At 33.2% G+C, this 25271-nt stretch overlaps 1 protein-coding gene across 2 annotated transcripts in view; it reads left to right on the top strand.

The window, feature by feature from the left end:
- Positions 1-25271, top strand: part of ikzf2 (IKAROS family zinc finger 2) — a 53066-nt gene that overhangs the window by 7560 nt on the left and 20235 nt on the right. The window contains exons 3-4 of one of the 2 annotated variants that reach the window (XM_056465709.1): positions 10798-10902; positions 22564-22755. In XM_056465709.1, coding sequence (XP_056321684.1) covers positions 10798-10902; positions 22564-22755 — 297 coding nt within the window. Of the gene's footprint in view, positions 1-10797; positions 10903-22563; positions 22768-25271 lie in introns of both variants that reach the window. The other variant, XM_056465708.1, reaches the window with a different exon arrangement.

Genomic DNA, 25271 nt, shown 5'->3' with positions numbered 1-25271 from the left:
TTCTTTAACTATTTGCAAAAACTGATTGGGATGATTCTGTAGGAGAGTGCATATGCATAAAATATAAGAAACAGTCTACAACAGTTGATAAAATCAATAAAGGAAAAAAAAAATACAAATTAAATAAACAGCGTTTTATTGTTTTCAAAGGAGTCTAACTGTATTCACCTATACAGTAATTGAATAATTAAATGTAAAAAATACTGCAAAGTCTTCATTTTATAAGCAATTCAATACAATTAATCGTTTTAATTTGTCAAAGTTAGAAACGGTACAATTTCAACAAAGCCTGGATGCTTTTAAAATCCTGACACAGTCACAGGCTTTAAAAAAACACCTGCAAAATTATCAATTATAATCCAGACTCAACACTTCGTATACTTGTGATGTGACTTTTGTGAATGATCACATTGTGATATCGATGCTGAAAAAACATCAATTGAGTGCGAGTAATTTTGGGTATTTTTGTTTTGAATGAGCTATCCCTTTAATGATGTTTAAACATTTCCTTAAGAAACAAATAATGGGAAAATACTTCCAGAATCAGAGCTACTGAAAAAGTATGCAAGCAGTAATGCACTTTTAAACACTTCATTCACTCATTTTCCTGTGGCATAGTCCCTTTGTTCATCAAGGGTCGCCGCAGTGGAATGATTCGCCAACTTATACAGCATAAGTTTTACACAGCGAATGCCCTACTTTTAACAATAACAGGGAAAAAATGTAATCACTTTTTAAACCTTTTTAAGCTGATAAATGAGAAAATCATTGAGCATCAATCAGAATGAGCGTCAATCAGAACTTTAAAGAGCGAACACATTTAAAGGAGCTCTAATTGTCTAATTATCTTAATGGTACTAATTCAATCTTTTATTAATATTTTGTTTGCAACCATATTGATTTCAGAGAAATTATAGTGAACGATGCAAAGAAATCATACACATTTGCCCACATAATTTCAACAAGAAATCCAATTTGACCATGTATAATTCATATGATTCATGAGGGCATGACATTTTAGTTTATAATTTTCAATATAATACTTTCTAAATTTTTTGCAGTATATCCAACATGCACTTCTATGATTCAATCAATACCCAATGAATAAAACATTTGTTCTCAGTGAATATTTTTGTATTACAGAAGTCACACATGCTGCGTTTCACATTGAGTTTCACCCGTGGGCCACTATTAAAAACACCCTCTGCTATTTTCCTCATTGATCCACTAAAAACAGCATGGAACAGTCCATTTCTGTAGGTTGTTGTTTGATTGGTTATACACACAGTCTAAGCGAATGAGTGAATCGGGATCTGATTCTGACTCAGCAGTGTCACAGGCCAGACCTGTAGTCACTCCAGTAGTCTCCACAGGGCCTACGGATTTTCAGCATGCATCACTGCATGGGGGCAGATGGTAGCCTTATTAATATCAACCGTATGTCGCAGACCGTCATTACAAGAGAGCTCTTGGGCCATCAGCAATCATATGTGTGGGAATGTCAATGTGATTCGTGAAGCAAATTCAACATTCAAAGTGGAATCATTGTAAAACTGAAAACCACAAATTTAAGCATGCGTCAGAGATTGTATAGATGATAGGAGAGCCAAGCGACACTACGAGGCTGTTTAATTGGGAAGAGAGGGTACCAAACAAAGAAAGTAATTTCATAGATTGTATGCATAAATGCTACCATACTACATTTCATATACAGTCGAAGTCGGAATGATTGGCCCTCCTGAATTATTAGCCCCCCTGTATATTTTTTTCCCCCAATATCTGTTTAAGAGAAAGATTTTTTCAATACATTTCTGAAGGTAATAGTTTCTAATAACTGATTTATTTTAACTTTGCCATGATGACAGTACATATTTTATTTGATATTTTTCAAGATTCTAGTATTCAGCTTGAAGTGACATTTAAAGACTTAACTAGGGTAATTAGGCAGGTTAGGGTAATTAGGCAAGTCATTCTATAATGATTGTTTGTTCTGTAGACAATTGTTAAGAAATGCTTAAGGGGGCTTATAATATTGACCTTAAAATGGTCTTTATAAAATAAAACCTGCTTTTATTCTAGCCAAAATTAAACAAATAAGACTTTCTTCAGAAGAAAAAATATTATAGGAAATACTGTGAAAATTTTCTTAATCTGTTAAACATCATTTGGGAAATATAAAAAAAACTAATAATAATAATGATAATAATAATAAATAAATAAATAAATAAATGGAGGGCTAACAATTTTGACTTCAACTGTATATCTAACATAGTCTCATAGTTTGGAACAATTTCTGTTTTGGTTCGTTAGTGGAAGATTTTGCAACAGCGTGCACAAACATAAACTTAAGTCTTTTGGTGTTAAAACATTAATGATTATTAGTATTATTAATGCAACCTTAATGCATATCTATTTGAAGAAGATTCCATTCAGACACATATTTTATGGGGACTAGAGTATTTAAATAATCTTAAAAGTGGTAGTTTTCAGGAATCATTTTGCTTGTATTTGTCTGTAAATCCCATGTTGCACCTGATTTGTTAGTACATTACACAAACCTTTGCGTAATGTTTGTTTGTGACTTTATTTGATCTGCTTTAAGCCCGGCTCACACTGTGCGATTTTTATTACAATTGGAACACGTCAGACTGCATGGATATGATCCCTATGTCGTACTGCATGATCTCAGTTTTTATGATGTCAGACTGAACGACAATCAGAATTCACCAAATACAGACACGCAAGAAAACTCAACTGGAGTTTGTTGTCATCCATCCGTGATACTTTCTCTATCCCATATTCTGATGTAATACCTCACTGCTAACATAAACTGTAGTGGTATTTTTGCTTACAGCATGCCTCAATAATAATTTTAATAGAATTTATATGTTTACATATTTTCCCAGTAGTGGGTTGCAGCTGGAAAGGCATCCACTGGGTAAAACATATGCTGGAATAGTTGGCGGTTCATTCCGCTGTGGCAACCACTCATAAATAAGGGACTAAAAGCCGAAGGAAAATGAATGAATCAACAATGATGTATTTCCTACTGAAATGTTTAAATTTAACGGTTAGAGGGCGTGGCTAATCATATTTCACTCAAACCTCAAACTGACGCTTTCAGAGAAAGACTGCCATCCAGGACAAAAGGACATGGTTAGATTTTTATTAAATATTACCACAGGAGTGGATAAACTTGCAAGGATTGGTTGTTCATTGTAAGACTAACATGTGCGCTAGCAGAATAAACATTTATAAAATTAATTAAAATTTTATCCGAATTTTAAATTCCACATTTTTTTAGTAGATTACTTGTAGAGTGTGGAAAGTTGTGCTAACTTTACTTTTTAGTAAATCTACATCTTAGTTGCTCATTTGGATTATTCTTTAATTAATTATATATTTATTTTTATGTTCATTATATGTATAAACTGTCTATTACAAACTTTTCAATGTTTTTTAGCATGATAAAAATAAATATTTTTAGAGCACCAGATCATCTTATTAGAAGGATTTCTCTAGATTCACGTTAAGATTAACGAACGGCTAATGAAATTTCAGCATGTTCAGAAATTTTCTGAACGGCTTAATAATTTCATTACATTTTAAAACTCATTAAAATAATAAAATAACTGTTTCAATTGAAATAAATTGTTGCAACATTTCAGTATTTTGATTTGAATAAATACAGCTTTGGAAATCAGAATATTCTAAGACATTTACATGGCAGTGATGTATATTTTTAAAGGGTCATCAAACCCCCCTTTTTTCTGTTCAAGTCTACCTCAGAAGATTTTTAAAAAATGCACCGAGATGGGCGTGGAGTGCTGTAAACAGAGGGAGGAGTGGGTGTGTAATTTAATGCCCTTCTACATATACAATACGGTTATTTATAATTTCATATAATATATAGGCTACACCTAACCACAATTTGTTATATCATTATAAAGATAACCATGTTTATATAAACACTAAATGAGGAGGACTTCTCTCCTGAATCTCCCGATCTGATTGCAGACACAGTGGATAGTAACGAAGAAGGTCTCTTGCTCTATCTATTCCAACTATTAGCCCTGCCTGTAATCTGTAAGATTTTAAACACAGGCGAACACGACAGCACGGATATAGGCGACGTGTATGAATGGTAACAAACTCAACTAATAAAAAACAAAGTCTGCCATTCTCCAATTCTTATACAGCTCTCTCAACAAAAATGCTTGCTGCACACAAACAGCTTGGCTGTATTGGTACCTCAGACAGCATTGTGGGGTTAGCCATGCATACGACAAACCTCGTGGATCATGAAAACAAACACATTACGACCCTTATTGAACGCCTAAATACTGCGTGTCATGCATGGCCACGGTCTCACAGTTTGGCAGGTCTGTCATTGGAAAGCATGTGCTCTCATGAGTAATAAAGAAGCATGCTCTCAGTAAACCCAGCTATGAATAATAATAAGAAACCGACATGTCATCTCAGGACAGGCAGACGAGTGCTATGTCACCGATTTTGATCCCGCCCCAAAAATGATTTTAAACCTGGAAGATGAAATTATCTGACAAAAGATCAGAATTTATCCAGGTTTATTCACAATTAAAGCTAGCAGGTGCTAACGTTCACTTAATTGATGCTCAACACACTCAAATCTGTTAAAATATTTTAAAAATTACTTCTTTTTTAATAATGTTTCTTGAACCTTTAAAAATGGAAACATTTTTCTTCTGTCAATGCATCCCTGTATATCTAAAAATGTAAAAGACATGCACATGACGTCGGCACTATCACAAATAAAAATTTATTTTTGTAAATAGCTGGTATGTTAATAAGTGGTACTGTTGCTCTATGAAACCTTTTTGAATAAAAAAAAAAAGAGTTTTCAATGTCAATGCATCAGAAAAAAATCAGAAATGCATAGATAGTTTTGAGTTGAAATCATTGTGTAAATTTACCCTAAAACATCTTACTAACCTCAAACTTTAGTATGTGCATTTATATTTGGCAGGTTTATAATCTAATTGACTTAATCTAAAAGACAATCTGTGAGTCTTTTAAACGTGCACACGGTGATGCTGTAAGCCTCAGTCTTGCAGCGTGAGCATGGCATGAGAAATGATAATAATCGGGGTTCTGTTTAGATGTGGGATAAGAGAGCTCTTTCAGCCGCTACTGTACAAGAGTTTAGTTTACTCTCACAGATCTCTTTTCCTGAGAAGCTCTCTCAGGCCGGGAGGCCATCAGACACAGTGCTCTGTTATGGAAAATCCTCCCCTCGGCCGTCACTCAAATCGGAGTGGCTGCTTGTATCCCGTTGCCAAGGGACTGCCGTTACCTGAGATTTCCCTCAACCCCGGCACCGTAACCGGAGACGGGCTTTGGGATTGTGTCATTGGCTGCGTCTCCCTCAGTTGCTCTCCCTGTCAGAATGACAGTGTCTGTCTGACAGTGACAGCACAGATATCTGTCTCCTGATATACCTCATTTACATCTTTTATAATGTACTTATATAGGTGTATTTCGTAGTTTGAGGATGATATAAAAACCTGCGATTCCAAAAAATAAGGCTAATAGTCGGTGAGCGTTTACACCAATGAGCTTATAACTCACAAAAAGCTGCTTACAGAAATAAATGGTAACACTTTAGTTTAGGTCACAATTCATGCTATTAACTACTGGCTTATTTACTACCTATTATTAAGATATTAACTGTTCATTAGATGTTCTAAAGTATGATCTTATTCTGCATCCCTAATCCTAACCAAAACCTAAACCCAACTTCTACCTTATTAACTATTAATAAACAGCTAATTAGTAGTTTGTTAAGCTACTTTTGTTAGTTAATGGTTTGTTAATACAGTAAATTGTGACAAACTAAAGTGTTACCAAATAAATGTATGTACTTATTTACAAAACTTTATTAAATTAGTTATTTATCAGGTTTTTTTTACATTGTGTTTTGTTACTTGCTCTTCATTATTTGGGCTTTCAGCAGTGAAAATTAAACCACACTGAACTGAACTAAACTGAACTTCACCTCTGAAAATTGGACTGACAGTTTCAATACTAGAACTTCTATGTTAAGCTGCTTTAACACAGTCTATATTGTTAAAGCGCTATAGAAATAAAGATGAATTTAATTTAGTTGAATTACTTTTTATTGAAAAAAAAACGTGAAATGATTGGCAGTGAAAAATGTATTCCGTTTTAAGTTGAAATATTGTATTGTTATGCTGCTACACTAAAAAAAATTGCTCAACTTATCATAAATGACTAAAACAGTCATTTGCATTTCTAACTTTGGGGTATTTATGTCAGTTTTCATATTTAAGATACCATTTAAAAACTGAAAGGCTCACATTTAGTCCTCTGAAGATGCAGCAATTTGTCTGCTTGTGCTGAGCACAAGTGTGAACACAAGACAATGTTTGTTCTGTCTGAATGTGCTTAAATCCATAATATCACACATACAAATAAAAAAACAACAACAGTAAAACAGATGAATGCATTTTAATACATGGCAAAAAATCTAGCTGTGATGTTCAGTTTAAACTTAAAGGTATACACTACCTGACAAAAGTCTTGTTGCTTATCCAAGTTTTAGGAACAACAAATAATAATAATAGTTGATCATTTGGTATCAGAAGTGGCTTAGGCAAAGGCCTCTAGATTATGCTTATTTTACTGAAATAAAATATGATCATGGCTTGATTTTTTTTTTATTATTATTTTATTAGGACAGTAAGATCTGACTTTGCTTTGACAAAATTCTTGTCACTTCACAGAAATAATGTACAGTTTAGCATATAAGGTCATGGTGCAGTGGAAAAAGCAATAATATTATGTATAACTCCCATGAGCTTGGAGGACTGCATCCATACATCTCTGCAATGACTCAAATAACTTATTAATAAAGTCATCTGGAATGGCAAAGAAAGCGTTCTTGCAGAACTCCCAGAGTTCATCAAGATTCTTTGGATTCATCTTTAATGCCTCCTCCTCCATCTTACCTCAAACATGTTCAGTAAGGTTCATGTCTGGTGACTGGGCTGGCCAATCCTGGAGCAGCTTGATCTTTTTTGCTTTCAGGAACTTTGATGTGGAGGCTGAAGTATGAGAAGGAGCGCTGTCCTGCTGAAGAATTTGCCCTCTCATATGGTTTGTAATGTAATGGGCAGCTCAAATGTCTTGATACCTCAGGGTGTTGATGTTGCCATCCAATGTGCTGATCTCTCGCACACCCCCATACTGAATGTAACCCCAAACCATGATTTTTTTTCACCAAACTTGACTGATTTCTATAAGAATCTTGGGTCCATGCGGGTTCCAATAGATCTTCTGCAGTATTTGTGATGATTGGGATGCAGTTCAACCGATGATTTTTTTCTTTTGCCACCTTTCCAAATGATCAACTAGAAGTCAAGTCATTATTTGTTACTCTTACAACTGGGATTGACGAAAAGACTTTTGTTAGGTAGTGTAGTTGACCCAAAAAAGAAAATTCTGAGAAACTTCTCCCTCCACTTGTTCCAATGTTGTTTGAGTTTATTTCTTACTGTTTGTTGAACACAAAAGAAGACATATTGAAGAATCTTGAACAATTTTGGACACAGGTAGTCATTGACATTCATAGTTTTCTTAATATCGTCTTTTGTGTTCAACAGAAACTCATAAAGGAGTAATTGATGAGTAAATTTCCATTTTTGGGCGAACTATGCCTTTAAGCTGTTTATGACCTTACTCTAATAAAAGAAAAACGGTTGATGCATTTACGTGACCACATGCATTGTTGGTTTATTAAGCTTATGAACGATCATATAAACACATTCATTAAAAGCACAGTGAATACTATTTCCTTTGGCAGTCTGACTCAACAAACAACTCAACCAACCTGTTTGAAGGAGGGAGCGACTAGATTGGAGCACTGGTTAGAGATGTACCTGTGACATCCAAGGTACTTTCCAGTGTCTAAACGTGGAGTTCAAGGAATGATGTAAGCCGTAATGCCACCCTTGGAGGCTGCGCATATGCATAATGCAGACATTAAGAGCTGTCTAATGTCGTTGTGGTTGTATTGAGTGTTTGGCTCTGAAGGGGTCAGTGGGTAATGGGATCAGGGAGCAGGAATCGCTCCCCCTGAAGCAGTATTATTTCCCGAAGCCGGTGTGTGGTGGGTGCAGAGAGATGAGGAAATCCAATCTGAATCTTAAGGATGCGGTTGAAAGCTTAACAAGCTCTCCCCACATGAGATGATGGCACTGTAAACTGAAGTGTTGAGCTGGTCACCGACCCTGGAGAAATTTCAGCTCCGGTAATGGAGACGGGTGCTATTAAAAGCAGTTAGCGTATACAGTACCTGAAAAGAATGGGATATAGTGCTCTTCTTAACCAAAGTATTAGGGAGGGGAGCATAGATATTTGCATTGATGGACTGTCAAGGACAAATATGGATTCATATTTGTCCTTTACACAGTCATTTAAGCAAGTGTTTCTGGCTGATGTAACTAATTTGTCGATGTGAATTAAATTTAGATGGACCACAGCTTACATCACAAATGTTTTGAATTAGGTTATGTATATTATTTTTAGGGATGTACTGATCAGGTTTTTCTGCCCTAGTCCTAGTCCTAGACATTTGATTTTGAGTATCCACCAATACCGAACCCTGATCCAATACTTTTATAATACATCAAAAAAAGAGTAAATAAGAGCTAAGAAACAGATCCAGGATGTTCCTTATTCTTTATTTAATTCACCTTATTTTAACATTCAACAACTCTGTTAACAAACAGAGCACTTCTGTGAGGCAACTTGAACAATCAAGTAATAAATAACATCAATTCTTCACTTTTGGACTTTAGTGCAACAGTAAATATAAAAAAAATATAATATAAAAAAACAAATAACACCTCAAATTAAAATACCCAACAGACAATCCCAAGTTTACATATCTCACAGTTTGCAATGGCAATGTTGTCATCATCAGACAGACTGCAGACATACTCGCGTTTCGCGCTTCAAGCTGCTTCCGTGTTCTACTTTGCTGGCATTTAACCAATAGCGTCTCTGCAACAAAGTGATATCATGCCGCACACGTTGCTGTTTTGGTGTGAAGTCAAAAAAGAAGTCTAACTCTGTGCCACTGCATAACTATGGATGTGTTAAAAAGTAATGAGAATATATATATATATATATATATATATATATATATATATATATATATATATATATATATATATATATATAGATGCATATGTATTAAAGTCCTGATCGGGAGGTAATGTCCGATTCCGATCGAGTCTGAAACTGCGTGATCGAGTCCGATTTCTGATCACGTGATCGGATCTGCACATCCCTAATTATTTTAGATTAGAATTTTTCATCATGCATTTGTTTTTATTTTTAGTATTTTATTTACATTTTTATTAAGTATTGTAGTATTTTATTAAATAGACTGTATTTGTTTTAAATTGTAGATTTTTCTTTTATTATTTAATATTATTATTTTATTTAAATTAAATTTTAAATTTTATTTAATTATTTTTATTATTTTATGTAAATGCACATTTTAATATCTAATTTGAACTGTAGTTTTTATATTTATATATTTTATGATAGTTTTTGATTGATATTTTATTATTTTTTTTATTTATTTATATTTTATTTATCTTTTATTTTATTATTTTATTTAAATGCACATTTTAATATCTAGTTTGAACTGAAGTTTTTATATATTTTATACTAGTTTCTATTTTATTTTATTTTTTATTTAATTTTTTTATTTATTTATATTTTGTTTATATTTTAGTTTATTATTTTATTTAAATGCATTATTTTTTATTTTATTATTTTTTATTTATTTTGTTTATCTTTTTATTTTATTATTTTATTTAAATGCATTATTTTTTAACTTTATTTTTTATTTATTTATAATTTAATCATCTTTTATTTTATTATTTTTATTTAAATACACATAAATATAAATTATTTAAATATTTAAATAATTTGAACTAGTTTTTATATTTATATACTTTATACTATTTTTTTTTTATTTATATTTTATATTGGAATAATAATTATTTGTTTGAAATTAAGCATTTTGATTAAAGGGAAGTAATTTTCTCATAATCCTTCACTTGTCTTAAACCGTTTTTATTGTCTTTTCCTGTTGAACAACAACAACAAAAAAAGGTATTTTAAAGAAAGTTGGAAAACTATTGACTTTTTATAGTATTTTTGTCCTATTCTGGATGCCAATGATTACAGGTTTACAACTTTCTTCAAAATATCTCCTTTTGTGTTCACAACAAAGGTTTTAAAACCACCCGAGGGAGTAAATTTTCATTTTTTGGTGAACTATCCCTTTAAGTAATTGATTGAGTTTCAAAACAAATTCTTCATCTAGATGAGTACCTAAGATAAACGAAGTTATGTTTTACTAAATAATTTTGAGTTCATGGATCTTATACATTTAACATTGCTTTATAAGCAGTCTGTATTAACAAATCAATGTCTCACAGAGTTTTACATAGTAAATTGCTGTTTAAACATAGAGAAGTATATCAGATTAATGATGCTTATAGAGATAAATGTAGACGAGTGTGTTTTTTCTCTCCCCGGTTATCTTTTATTCAGCATTGTCTCTGAAAGGTGCTGACAAAGCGTGGCTGTTATAACAGAGATGTTCCTTGAACTGTCTGCTTGTATAGAAAGGAGTTCAGAGCTGCGTTTAGCCACAATAGCTGCGCTGCTTGGAGCAAGGCAATGTCCTCAGTGCACTTGTTTCTGTCTGTCTCCCAGGTAACGGCAACTGCTCTCCCAGGAAGGAGAACTCGAGAATGTTGGTGGACCTGTCGACCAGCACACCCAACGGCCAGCGCTCACACAGCCCACAGTCCCCTGCTGGTGAGTACACTTCTCCCACAAATACCTCACTGCTGAAGCCAGAGTTCACACAAAAATAATCTTTGTGTCTTCATGCCTTTGCCCTCATGTTGTTTATGACGGAATGCAGAATGAAGTGAAATAATGTGCTGGTCACTCTTTTTTTAAGCTTAAGTGCTGTATGTACAACCAAAGTCAAGTCTAATATAACATCACACTATCGCATGTGAGAAACAGACTCAATTTAATTTATTAAATAATTATTATATTATACAAAATATTTTTTATTAATTTATTTATTTTTAATATAATATATTTTTAAATGTGAATGGTTTGTAGTGAAACCTTCTCTGGCTTATCTGTGTCTGTAGGTTATTTATTTATTTATTTATTCAAATTACATTTCATTTAGTTTAATTTAATTTTATTTAATTTTATTTAATTTAATTTATTTAATTTAATTTAATTTAATTTAATTTAATTTAATTTTATTTTATTTTATTTTATTTTATTTTATTTTATTTTATTTTATTTTATTTTATTTTATTAATTTTATTTTATTTTAAATTTATTTTATTTTACTTTATTTAATTTCAATTCAATTCTATTGCATTTCATTTCTATTAAATTCTATTCTATTCTATTCTATTTTTTTTAATAAATTTTTTATTAAATTTTATTTTTGTGAAGGATGCGACATGATTTTGCCAGAAAGAATATCAAAATTTGTACATGCTCCTCCTTAGAGCTTCTCCTCAGTTCTGTGACATAATTAACAAATGATACAGTGTTCATAAAAATGTCCAAAAAGATCTGTAATTTACAGTATTATCAGTGTAATGCAAATTAGGGTTTAATTTGAGCTACAGTCTCACATTTCCTGATATAGTCTACATTAGGGCTACACAATATATCGTTTCATGATGAGTTTTATGAGTATTACAATTCATTAGTTGCATGTGTTTTTGAGGCCTGTGGCTGTATGAGGATATTAAAAGCATTCAGGCATCAGAAATTGAACTATTTGAAACTTTAATAAGGATTAATTTTATTGAATTCTGTTTATTTTTATTATTCAACTACTGTAGCTGAAAACTGTTAAACTGGGAAAACATCTTTTTTTATTGTATTTATCAATGATTGTAGATTGGTTGTTAGATTTAGACAGAATCATCTCAATCAATCTAAAATGATAAATTCTTTCCATATAAGGCCCATAGCCAGCCTGTTAAAGGGGTGATTCTTTTTCTCAAAAAGTGGACCTATTTGCTGTAATTTGAGGTTTAAATACAGCATTTTAGTGACATTTTAAGCACTAATTTGTGCTGCATTAGCTTGTCAGGTGGTTATCATTACCATACTTTTTGATGCAACAAAAATACTTCCTACATTTTTGTCTAAGTGCTTATCATACAATTTTTTTGTTTACAAAAAGCTATGTTATTTACAAATGTGGATTTAAACTGTGAGTTATTACAGTTTTATATATAATGTAATGAGATAAAAATTTTAGAAATATGAATAAATACTTATTTTTAAATGCTAATTTATTGTCATCCATCATAATCAAACAAACAACAACAACAAAATTGGCAATCTGTTAGAACTTGTTAAATTAAAAACTGTAGCTTATAGGCTGATAACAAAATGGCCTGCTCATTTCCTCAGTCAGAATTTGTCCATTTAAATAACAAAAGCTTTCTTTTATTGGTTAAAAATTGGTTAAAAATGTAACCTTTTGTTGTGTTTAATAGTGCTATATAAATAAAATTGACATTGACATTAACTGTTATACCTTTTTAAATGTGACCCTTTATATTATTGAATTATACCTACTCCATAATATATTTTAGTACTGCAAAATAATGCTTTTGAACTGTGGAAAATACATCAGTAAGGCTTTAAATAAGGGTAAGTAAATGATCACCATGTTTGGGTGGACTCTTCCTTTAACATTACAATAAGAAGTACAGTATGACACTTTCCATTGCAAAAGATCTGATAAAGAAGAAATGAGTGTGCATCAGCTTGCAAGGGGGCAGAGGAAGAAGCATTATCTCAAAGTGTAAAAAAAATATAGAAGTTACAGTTTTATCTCCGATCAGATGGGATAGGCTCAGTATGTAACATCTCCCTTCCTCAAAAGCAACTGTTGCTTAGATGGAGGGTGTCAGCATAAGTGTGCAAACCGAGAAAAGGGAAGCACTCGCCGCTGAAAGATGGAGCCATAGACCATCTTCCCATATGGAGATTGTTCTTCTAGATAGTGTATTGGTTATGTTCCACCGGACGTTGAGAAACATATTACTGGGTAGAGAAGTTGATCTTCACATTTGGTTTAGTTAACCCAGTGCATTTCAAATGCTCGTGAATGCATAATGTGACTGCTGGAGATGCCCAGGGCAAGCTAGAAATTCATACATCAAGGGTTAAAATTGCTTTTTGAGAAAAAAACTAAAGTGAATAGAAAAATGACCTTTGGGTCAGGCTGACATATCATTTAGACATCCGTTTGTCGACTTTTTAATTTCTGCCTTTGTTTAGTGACCACAAAAGTTATTTTGCCATTTTTTCCCTACAAACAGAATGATACCAAACTAACTTTTTAAATTATTATTACTATTGTATTTTCAAAATTCAATTCAATTCACCTTTATTTGTATAGCGCTTTTACAATGTAGATTGTGTCAAAGCAGCTTCACACAAAAGGTTATAGTAAATTGGAACAGTGTAGTTCAGTTTGTAGTGTTTAAGTTCAGTTCAGTTTAGCTCAGTTCAGTGTGGTTTAATAATCACTACTGAGAGTCCAAATATTGAAGAGCAAATCCAACGATGCGCAGCTCTATAGATCCCGAACCATGCAAGCTAGAGGCGACCGCGGAGAGGGAAAAAAAACTTCACTAATTGGCGAAGTGAAGAAAAAAACCTTGAGAGAAACCAGACTCAGTTGGGCACGGCCATGTTAATTTCTCCGCTGGCCAAACGTCTTGTGCAGAGCTGCAGTCTCAGCGGTGGAGGCTGGAAGCTGGCCTCAGCGAAGACTCGTCTGTCTCTGGAGCATCACAGAAATCAGTCTCATGTTCTCCACTCCTCCATGACCACCACAGTAGCTGCTCAGGATACGGCCTCATCCAGGATATGGAAACCTTAGGATCATCTCGTCGTTGGTCTTGGATTGAATCAGTGACTCTGCGTAGTCTGAGGGCCTCGGGATGAGTATCCCCAGGTGGAAATGGAGAATAAAGAGATTAATTAGCGTAGCTGCTGTACATAGTGTACATAAACAAGATGCAGAACCTGTGTGGAAACCCGCTAAGTGAAGCACTGAGTGTATGCTTTACCTAACAGATAGGTCCTTAATCTAGTTTTGAATTGGGAGAGTGTGTCTGAGCCTCGGACAGTTTTGGACAATATCATAACCTCGTCAGTTTGTGATAGTTCATATAATATATATAATCATTATGAACATCTTGAAAGGAAAATGTCATCTGGTTCTGAAATGGTTAATATTGCTCAAAAATAAAGAAAGATTAAATCTTATGGGCCTTTTACACCACATGACCTTGACTATGGACCCCACTGTCATTTCATTAAAGTAGGACGTTAAAAAACTATATTATTAATATTATTATTATTATTATTATTACTATTGTTAATAATAATAATAATAATAATAATAATAATAATAATAAAAATCCTTTTATTTATTTATTGTATTTTGAATTGTTTATATTATATATATTTTATCATGCATATAATATTTATTATCATTTATTTATTTATTTATTATTTATTATTTATTTTTTTACTCTAAGCAGCTGTACCAATATAATGTTTAATATTACTTGTCAACCGTTTTGAAGATGGAGCCCTCAGTTAATATAGGAGACTAGAACGTTCCCTTTAAAAAGCTATATTATAATTATTATAATAATAATAATATAAAGTACTTTTAAAATTATTTATTCATTGTATTTTGAATTTGTTTTTATTATTGTTATTACATATATTTTATCATGTAGATATTATTATTATTATTATTATTATTATTATTATTATTATTATTATTATTATTATTATTATAAAATACTTTTATTTATTGTATTTTGAATTGGGGGCAATACGGTGATGCAGTGGGTAGCACGTTTGCCTCACAGCAAGAAGGTCGCTGGTTCGAGCCTCAGCTGGGTCAGTTGGCGTTTTTGTGTTGAGTTTGCATGTTCTCCCCGTGTTCGCGTGGGTTTCCTCCGGGTGCTCCGGTTTCCCCCACCAAAAGTCCAAAAACATGTGGTATAGGTTAATTGGAAAGGCTAAATTGTCCGTTGTGAATAAGTGTGTATGTGTGTTTCCCAGTGATGGGTTGCGGCTGGAAGGGCATCCGCTGCGTAACACATGTGCTAAATAAGTTGGCGGTTCATTCCGCTGTGGCGACCCCTGATTAATAAAGGGACTAAGCCGAAAAGAAAATGAATGAATGAATGTATTTTGAATAGTTTTTATTGTTTTTATTATATATATTTTTTGCAATATATTATAGTAGTATATAGATATATATATATATATATATATATATATATTATATATATATATATATATATTATTTTGTTTTTTTTTTTTTTTATATTATAAGCAGCTGTACCAATATAATGTTTAATATTACTCGACAACTGTTTTGAAGATGGAGTCCTCAGTTATTATAGAAGAGTAGAACTTATAATGTCTTTATTACATTTATTTATATACTTAATGGGTTGCAACATGGGAATTGTTGTGGGTTAGAGGGCTACTAAAATTTTGTGACACATTGTGACCACATTTGGTATATGCCTGAACAAGAATGTTACTCTGCAAAGAGAAGTCTAATCTACACATTTGGTTTAGTTAACTCATGGCTTGCATTCAAATGCACATGCATGCACAAAGTAACTTCTAGATAGGAGACATCCAGCGCAAGCCATGATTTTACACATCAAATGTTAGACATTCCTTCTTCGAAAAGAACTCAGTGCAAAAGTTATATGTTAAGAAATCGAGACCATTGAGTTAAACTGGCGCATCATTTATGCATCCCACTATGATGTTTTACTTTGTGCTGTGCCTGTCATGTGAGCCTGTTAGCGGCTGACTAGGCTGAATGTATCTCCAGCACTGAGTGTGTTTTGTTCTCATTCAACTCCTTTGATCAGTTGATGATGAGAATGCTAAAGGATTCTGTATGTTGTCCTGGGCAACCATTTCAAGTTCACTCAGCTGCAGCCATCATACACTCTCCATAACGTGAATGCTAGAGATAGTTAACACACAGGCAGCTGTTTTCTGATCTCATGATTGACAGAATGGACGGAGGCTTTGGAACAAATGTACGTCTCGACACATTGATTTACTGCTGTTTGATTGTGATGCGCTGAAAGGATTGCATCGCAGTTGCTGTAGGTAAAGAGTAAGTTTTGCATTTTGTGCTAGCAATTGTTTGTGCAAGTCATGCGTGGTTCTTTGATAGTAAAGATCTCTTGTGCAATATTAAGCAAGCACGCCTGTAATACTTCATTGGAAGCACCAGCGGGTGAAGCGAGGGTTATCGTGTGACACTGCCACACAACACTTCTTTTTCAAAAGCTCTGTTTATCGGGTGTAAACAGTCTCTTAAAGCAATCAAGTATTTTTGAAGATTTGTTCGAATTTGTACAGTATGCCAGTACAGTATGTATAGTTCATTTGGAGGGGATTTTCAAAACAACAGTTCTGATTTTTGTTGGGATTGGAGTATTGTTTTAGTGTGTATATGTATTAGATTACCTTATTTCTGTAGGTGCTCTGGATTTTTGTTTGACTAAAATGTTGATTTGCTGTATAAAAACTTTGGATAACAAAAATTAGTACACCTAATTACTATGTTGGGGAAAAATATTTTATATCCTTATATATTTAAATATATAATACATTTGTAATAAATGGAAAATATCAAGGTAAACATAAAACTTAAAATTGTGTTAACTTTTTTTTTATTTTGTTTTTGCAATAACTTGATTGAATATAAATGTATTATCTTTTTATTCCTAAAGATGCTTGGTGACCAACTCGTATTTTAATAGATATAGCTGTGTTTGTTTAAAGCAGCCAAAAATTATTGTTTATATTCCTGAGAAATGGATACAAATATTCATTCTCATAAGGGGGTTGTACTCATCTATGCTGAGCATTTTGAGCACGTGTGTGTGTGCGTTGTGTGTGCGGGTGTGTGCGGGTGTGTGTGTGTGGTGTATATTCAAAAATGTAAATAAATAAGTAATATAACTTTATTTGCTTAGTAATTTGCACTAATATTGCACAATATTATAAATATATATATATATATATATATATATATATATATATATATAATAATATATATTATATATATATATATATATATATATATATATTATATATATATATATATATATATATATAGTTGAAATCAGAATTATTAAACCCCCTTTGTAATTTTTTTTCATTTTTAAATATTTCCCATATGTTGTTTAACAGAGCAAGGAAATTTTCACAGTATGTCTGGTAATATTTTTTCTTCTGGAGAAAATCTTATTTGTTTTATTTCGGCAAGAGTAAAATCAGTTAAAAAAATTTTTTAAAACCATTTTAAGGTCAAAATTATTAGCCCCTTTAAGCTATATTTTCTTTCGATAGTCTACAAAACAAAGCATCATTATACAATAACTTGCCTAATTACCCTAGCCTGCCTAGTTAACCTAATTAACCTAGTTAAGCCTTTAAATGTCACTTTAAGACGATAGAATTGTCGTGAAGAATATCTAGTCAAGTATTAATTACTGTCATCATAGCAAAGATAAAATAAATCAGTTATTAGAAATGAGTTATCAAAACAATTATGTTTAGAAATGCGTTGAAAAAATATCTTCTCTCCGTTAAACAGAAATTGGGGGGGAATTAACAGGGGGGCTAATAAATCTGACTTCAACTGTATATTCAAATTTATATACAATTTGTGTCATCTACATATATATTTTATGTCTAAATATATTTTTAAAAGTTCTCAAATGTATGCATGCATGTGTGTACTTGTAGATACATCATAAATATACACAGCACACGCACACACACATATATATATATATATATATATATATATATATATATATATATATATATATATATATATATATATATATATATATATATATGGATGTCAAAACAAACTTTTTATATTGGAAGTGATTAATCTTTGCCCAGCACTAATATAAATAACAATTTATGATATAAAATCACAATTTATGTTTGCGAAACACATATTGGCCTCCTCAGGGAAATCTATTCCCATCTGAATTGCTGTTTTTGACTGATATTGCTCTGGTGTGAGAGTCAACAAAACAGCAGGAACTACTGAGCTTTTCTGAAAGCTGGATCAGAGCGATTTCAGTCACACTCGCAGACTCTGACTCACATCTCGCCAAAATGCAGAGCAGCTTTGCCTGAGGGACAACACTCACACGGACGGGAAAGACAGGGGTGACTCAAAGCACAGTCTCAAGCTCTCGCCCAGAGATTAAAAAACTCACGGTAAAATTACAAACTGGTTTGTCTGGATGGCGGAGAGAAGCTTGCCTGCTGTTTCTTTTTTTCTTTCTTTCTTTCCACCTGTCGTGAAACCTGGAGAGTATGCGTGGTTGTGACGGAAAAACTTGCAGGCCGGGCTGTGGTGTGTTTACGTGTCGCTATGTGTTTACGCGTCCTTTGCATGTCTATTTTGTCAGCGCGTGTGGGGGAGGCCTTGTCCTCCCTGGAGGTGCTCAGCTGCCTGTGTGTGCGCAGATAAATGGAGGGACCTGCTCAGTCCAGACCAAAGCATTGGCCCACTGACTGTCTTCCACTGTCAGTCATGTAGAAACCCACCTGCCCGCCGTTTGCCTCGCCACTCTAGAGACTACAGCTGCGTCTGGCCTGTTTTTTATTTATTTTTTTCCTGTTCGCTGTCATCCCGATGCTGTTATCATGTTGGAGAGCAGATTTCTTGGTCACTGCGCTGTCATAGTAACCAGTGATTTCAAAAGAGGCTTATCTTAATTCACGCAAATGCTGTGTATGGAAAATATTGAAGTGCTGTGGGCGATGGAGTGTCTTTGGTACTGTTAAGGCAAGACACTGCAGGTGAATAGGAATAAAATAAACACAATACTTTTATCACGATACTTTCACAGTTGATTGATTACATTAAGAATTGCAAATAAACATATATGGATTACAGGTTTACTAAAATTATTAGTTTAAATATGTTAATAAGGCTTTATTTAATTAGAAATGCGCTAATTTGCATATTTTTTTGAGCATGAAAGCTGAACGTTGGATGAAGTCAGTTTAGAAATGATTAATTTTTGGACATATTGGACATATAGTTTTTAGTTTTTTTACAGAGAGGATTTTGCCCATCTATAATTCAGGAAAGATTCTGAGCTAGAAAGAAATCATAATTGTTTTTATAGAATTAAAGTTAAAGTTATCGTTAAGTAATGAAACATTTCATTATATAATGGTACTCATGGACATGATATACTGTATAACTGCAGGTTAACTATGTTTAAATACAGTGGATTTAATCAATAAGTAAGGTAAGCGGCCACTTATTCAATTCATCTTTATTTCTATAGCGCTTTTACAATGTAGATTGTGTCAAAGCATCTTAACATAGAAGATTATAGTGAATTGAAAGTGTCAGTCCAGTTTTCAGAGTTTATGTTCAGTTTAGTGTAGTTTAATTTCCCCTGTTGAAAGTCCAAACACTGAAGAGCAAATCCATCAATGCACAGCTCCACAAGTCCCAAACCATGCAAGCCAGTGGTGACAGCAGCGAGGAACAAACTTCACCAATTGACGAAAGAAAGAAGGGCAGGTGGAAGAACTGAAGAAAAAACCAGAGAAACCAGGCTCAGTTGGGCACGACCATTTGTCCTATTGCCAAACTTCTTGTGCAGAGCTGCAGTCTAGGTGTTGGAGGCTGGAGAACGCTGGACATCTTGGAGAAGCTGCAGGTGGGAGAAGACACCGGCTGGTGTACAGGCTGACCCTTCAGGATCAATGCGACTTGTCTGTCACTGGGTCTTTCAGAAATCAATCTCATGCTCTCCATTCCTCCATGACCACCACAGCAGCTGCTCAGGATACGGCCTTGTCCAGGATTATGTAAACCTCAGGAATAATAAAAACAGACTAACATAAATGCAGATGCCGTTCAAATTATAATGTCTTTTTGGGAAGTGTTCTCGGCTCCAGTTGCCCTAAATAATGCAGACTAACAATCCTTTAGAGGATGAAAAAGCATTTGTGTTTTATATGTATGCTAATGTGTATGCTAATGCAAAGAGATGTGTCTTTAATCTACTTTTAAACTGACAGTGTATCTGCTTCCCAAACTGTGCTAGGAAGGCTGTTCCAGAGTTTAGGTGCCAGATATGAGAAAGATCTACCGCCTGGAGTTGATTTTGATATTTTAGGAATAATTAATTGTCCAGAATTAATTGAGCAAAGAGGACGTGAGGGGCTATAATACACCAGGAGCTCCCTCAAATAGTGGGGAGCTGAGCCGTTCAGGGCTTTGTAGGTAGTCAATAAAATGTTACAATTTATACAATTTTTAATAGGGAGTCAATGATGGAGTCAATGCAATGATGAAAGAACTGGAGTAATATGATCATATTTCTTTGTTCTAGAAAGCACTCTAGCAGTTGCATTTTGAACTAGCTGAAGTATGGGCTTATAGCCCCAGGAAATCTGAGGGCTCTCTAAATGCTAGAAGTATAAATTATACCTATAAATCGTATATAACATTATTTTCTCTTATATTTTGTATGATGAGGGTCAAAAAATTTCATAAGTTTAATGTTTATTACATCGCAAATGTGTCCCCCACCCTCAATTATGGAGCAGTCCAGCAGTCAAACTAGTTAAAGATTTAATTTTAAAACCGAAATAGTTTATACATAATTTTTAGTCGTGAATCCATTTTATAAAAACAAATCATTTAAAAAATGCTTACATGTTGTTATTATTATTTTGCATTAAGACAAAATGTTGAAAATGAGAATGAGGCATATAAGGATAAAAACAGCACAATAAATCGATAAAAAATTAATTAAAGTACCAAAGGTGCATTTTAGAATTTTCGGGCTCCATGGCCGAAATTGCTTAGGGCCCAGAAATCACTAAATCCGTCCCTGTTTATATGTAATAACTTTCACTGTTAAAAGCTATTAGTTACAAGTTAATGAGTTACATGTATGGTCACTAATAACCTTAACTTTTTTGAATTTAAATGTAATGCAGTAATGTGCATCTTTTGTAAAGCTGCACATTAGGTTCGTAACAAGAATCAAACATTTTATTTAATCAGACAAATCATTTAAAAACAAACCACTCTTTAAAATCCTTGGGAATGCAGATATGAATAAAACTGTGCAGTTTATGTAGCTTATGTAAGTGCTGAAAAGTGGAGATTTATGACTCAGTGCAGGAGAAAAAACTCATTTTGACAAACAGCCTTTAAAAATGTGTACTGTGATTGCAATTTACACAGACAAATGTATAACATGCAATAAAAATGTCATTTAAAGTGTAATTTGGATGTATTATTTGCGTTAGACCAGAGATGCCCAAACTTGCCCAGAGATGGCCCATGCTAAACTTTTATTTGGCCCACCATCCTATTTGAGATGAGAGGGAGAATACACTTGTTAAGTCGTGATGTATGAAATACTGTTTCCGGGCCACTACTCATTTGAATTGAGAAAGTTTTCGCTTATGATTACTTTGCATTCATATCACACATTGAATTTCATATAAAATCATGGTGTACACAACGGTCTCTGGACTTGCTGCATCACAGACACCAATATTTTAACAGTTTATAAAAAAATGTATCACTTTCTGGCCATTGGATATTAGGCATGGGTATATATATTGCGATCAAGATTTTCGAAAATATTACAGCACTTTACAAACGTTTATTATTAGCATATGTTGAGTCTCCCCATTCAGTTTGATAGAGTGCTTGGACCCAGAAGCTGCTTTGTGGGACGTCACACTTAAATACGCGAATGAGCTATTATCTATAGCAGAGATGGTCATTTCGTGATTTAATGTAACATTTTGTTTGTTTGTTTTGTAATTTGTTTTGTTTTGTAAATGAATCAGGTTTTTAAAAAATGTAAATACTGTCACTCCACGGATAGCGGGCAATGCACAAGACATCGGCAAGCAAACCAAGTCAAAAGGCAGTTGCAGCTTAGTGTGTTCAGCATTGAACTACATTGTGTTAATAACGTAGTTGCTTACTGTTGCTTACTTTACTGTAATAAGTTCATTATAATTTTATAAAATATACTGCATTAGTTAATATAATTTAAAACAATGTTTTGTAGTTAATTTTAAATATTAGGAAATAAATTAGGAAATTACTCATGGAAAATTTACATAATACAGTTTGGTTTTTACCTTCGGCCCACAACCCTCAATGAAGTTTGGTTTCTGGCCTGTCCTAAGAAAAATTTTGGGCACCCCTGAGTTAGACTGAATAAAACACTTTACAATAAGCTAAAAAACTCAAAATTGGGAGGTGTTGAAAGTTTCTGCCTGAAACAATAAGACAGACTTAAAAGCTTTAATGTTTTCTTCCAGCACGCACAATCAAACAAGAAGAAGGCACTGAGGAGGACACGGAAAGAAGAGCTGGTGGTCCAGATGAGGCAGGGCATAGTGGCGAGGAAGGCTCTGGATTGGAGGATCCCATGATTGACAGTCCAAACAACTTACAAGATGCTGGGCCAGGAGCCGAAGTGCAGAATGAAACGGGGATAAGACTGCCAAACGGTAAATATAATGGTAAATATATAAATTATAATTACATGTCATTAATGTCATTGAAGGAAGTAAAAACAGTTTCCTGCTATTTTGGAACACATCATTTCGTTCAGTATTTACATTTTATATTATATATACATATTATATATACATATACAAACAGAATTATTAGCCCTACTGTGAAATCATTTTTAAAAACTATTTCCCAAAGTGCTATTTACATATTTGTTAACATAATAGTTTTAATAACTCATTTATAATTACTAATTTATCACAGTACCTACTATTTATGTAGGTATTTTGGATATTGACCTTAAAAATTTAATAAAAAAAAAATCAAATATAAATAAAATATATATAAAATAAAATATTTTAATATTTAAAAAAATATTTCCAGCCAAACTAAACAAAATTAAAGGCATTTCTCTAAAGAAATGAAAAAGGAAATACTGTGAAAATGTTCTTGCTCTGTGAAACATCATTTAAACACATAAATATTTAAAAATGAAATATAATTAACTGAAGGATATAATTAATTGAAGGATAACAAACTTGCCTTCAACTCTATATTATGAATATTGACCCTAATTAAAATAATTAAGTGGAAGTTTAAAGACACCCAAAATTCTAAATTTATTGTGACACTTTTCAAATAGGTTTCGACAGACACAACACATTTCTCTGACTTCCCATTAAAACAGCAAAACCCTTTTCGTGACCAAGGCTTGTCACTCATGCGTTCTTCCTTTTTTTCGCTGTTAGAAGGGTGTGGAGCGGGTATAGCTGTTCAGTACGAAGACAATAGTTAAGACTAGGAGTTATTCTCAAGGAAAACATCCCAGGAATCCTCCACAACCTGTTCCCAAGCCCTGGGCTGACGCTGATACCGCCAGATGACACGCTAGCAGGACACGCTCATATTTCAGTTTTCCAGGTTTTTATCTAAGCACGCAAAGAGAAAACCTTGAATAAGCCACTGCGACAGATGAAGATGAAAATTTCCATCAAATGTGGGTTTAGATTTATATAGAGGCTATTTTTAGAGCAGGTGCTCAAGCAGTAGGTCTGATGCATGAGTAAGCCAATTAACTGAACATTATCATATTTACAATCAAACAAAACTGAAAATTGTACCATTGTAAGAGGATTAGCATCGTTATCATCATAGCAATGAAAAATATTTCTCTTATAATAATATATTTCTCTTATAATAACTCACAATTATAATACTGTTTGTCAAAAATGAAAATGTTGGTCAATTGATGTCCTTTATGTTGTTCTATGTCAGCTAGTGGTAAAGTTGAAAAAAAATAATATATTGTTAAATTTCTCTGGCTCTATTTCAACAATCTAGGCACAAAGTCTAAAGCGCATGGTGCTAAAGCATTAAGGACATGTCTGAATCCACTTTTGCTACTTTAAGGACGGAAAAATATGGTTTGTGCCCTGGCACATGGTCTAATAGGGTTGTGCTTATTCTCTTTATGAGTTATGGGTGTGTTTTGAGCATAATGTGCATTAAACCAATCAAAGTCTCATCTCCCATTCCCTTTATGAGTCAGTGGAAAAACTGAACATTTCACTAGCGTTAAACAAACCATCTGCAGCGCGAGGATAAAGAACAAGCCTCCTCTATTCGGCTGCTTTACTTTCTTTTTACTTTTACTCTACTCCTTTACTTTTGTGAAAAAGGAAACAGTGTTGTACGCACCTAACTGAAGACATCTATCAGCCTATATATATTTAATTTAGATTGTTAAGTACAAACATTTGTTTTAAAACTATTTCTAAATTTAGTACTAATTTCTAGCAAACGAATAATTGAACAATAACAACGAAATGTGGTTTAAAAAAACAGTTATATCCAAGCACACGTCCTATTCTTATCCCCATATGGTGATGCAGACGTCTCCAAAACCTGACTGGTGGACAATTCTAAACTTGTTTTTATTAAAACAACTCTGCTCTGGACTTTAGACCAGCTTTTAGTTGGTCAATGGCGCGCTCTATTTAAGTTCCTCAAAATAGCAACACACCAACATTGTGCCTCAACACCCCTCCTTATCAGACCAGCATGCCCATGAGTCCATAGGGTGGCTCGTATGAGTTTGCTATTTAAACAACGCGGCGCAAAACGTAAAAATTACTGTTGCGCTGGTCCGAAAATAGCAACAAATCGCACCACACATGCATTGCGCCTTATTGTGCCGAGTGTATGATAGGCACCCTCAGCTTTCTGACAATATACTGTAGAGTATAGATAAGAATTTGAACAAAGTAAAAATTTAAAATAAAAACATTTGTTTTACAAAAATATTTATTTTATTTTATTTTATTATTATTATAATTATTATTATTAATATGATTTTTTTTTTTTTAAGTGAGTGATATACTGTGCAATGCAAAAAATGCTGGGTTCCACAAAATCGATTTGTGTTGGGACAAAGTGAAGGAATTAAGTTAGCATATTAGTTTTTACAAAATTAAGTGGATTGAACTTTCATTCATTCATTTTCTTTTCGGCT

The sequence above is a fragment of the Danio aesculapii genome, chromosome 9, assembly GCF_903798145.1.
Source record: "Danio aesculapii chromosome 9, fDanAes4.1, whole genome shotgun sequence".
In the NCBI taxonomy this organism is placed as follows: domain Eukaryota; kingdom Metazoa; phylum Chordata; class Actinopteri; order Cypriniformes; family Danionidae; genus Danio; species Danio aesculapii.
The sequence above is the reverse complement of the archived record's forward strand: the minus strand, read 5'-3'. Positions and strand labels throughout refer to the sequence as shown.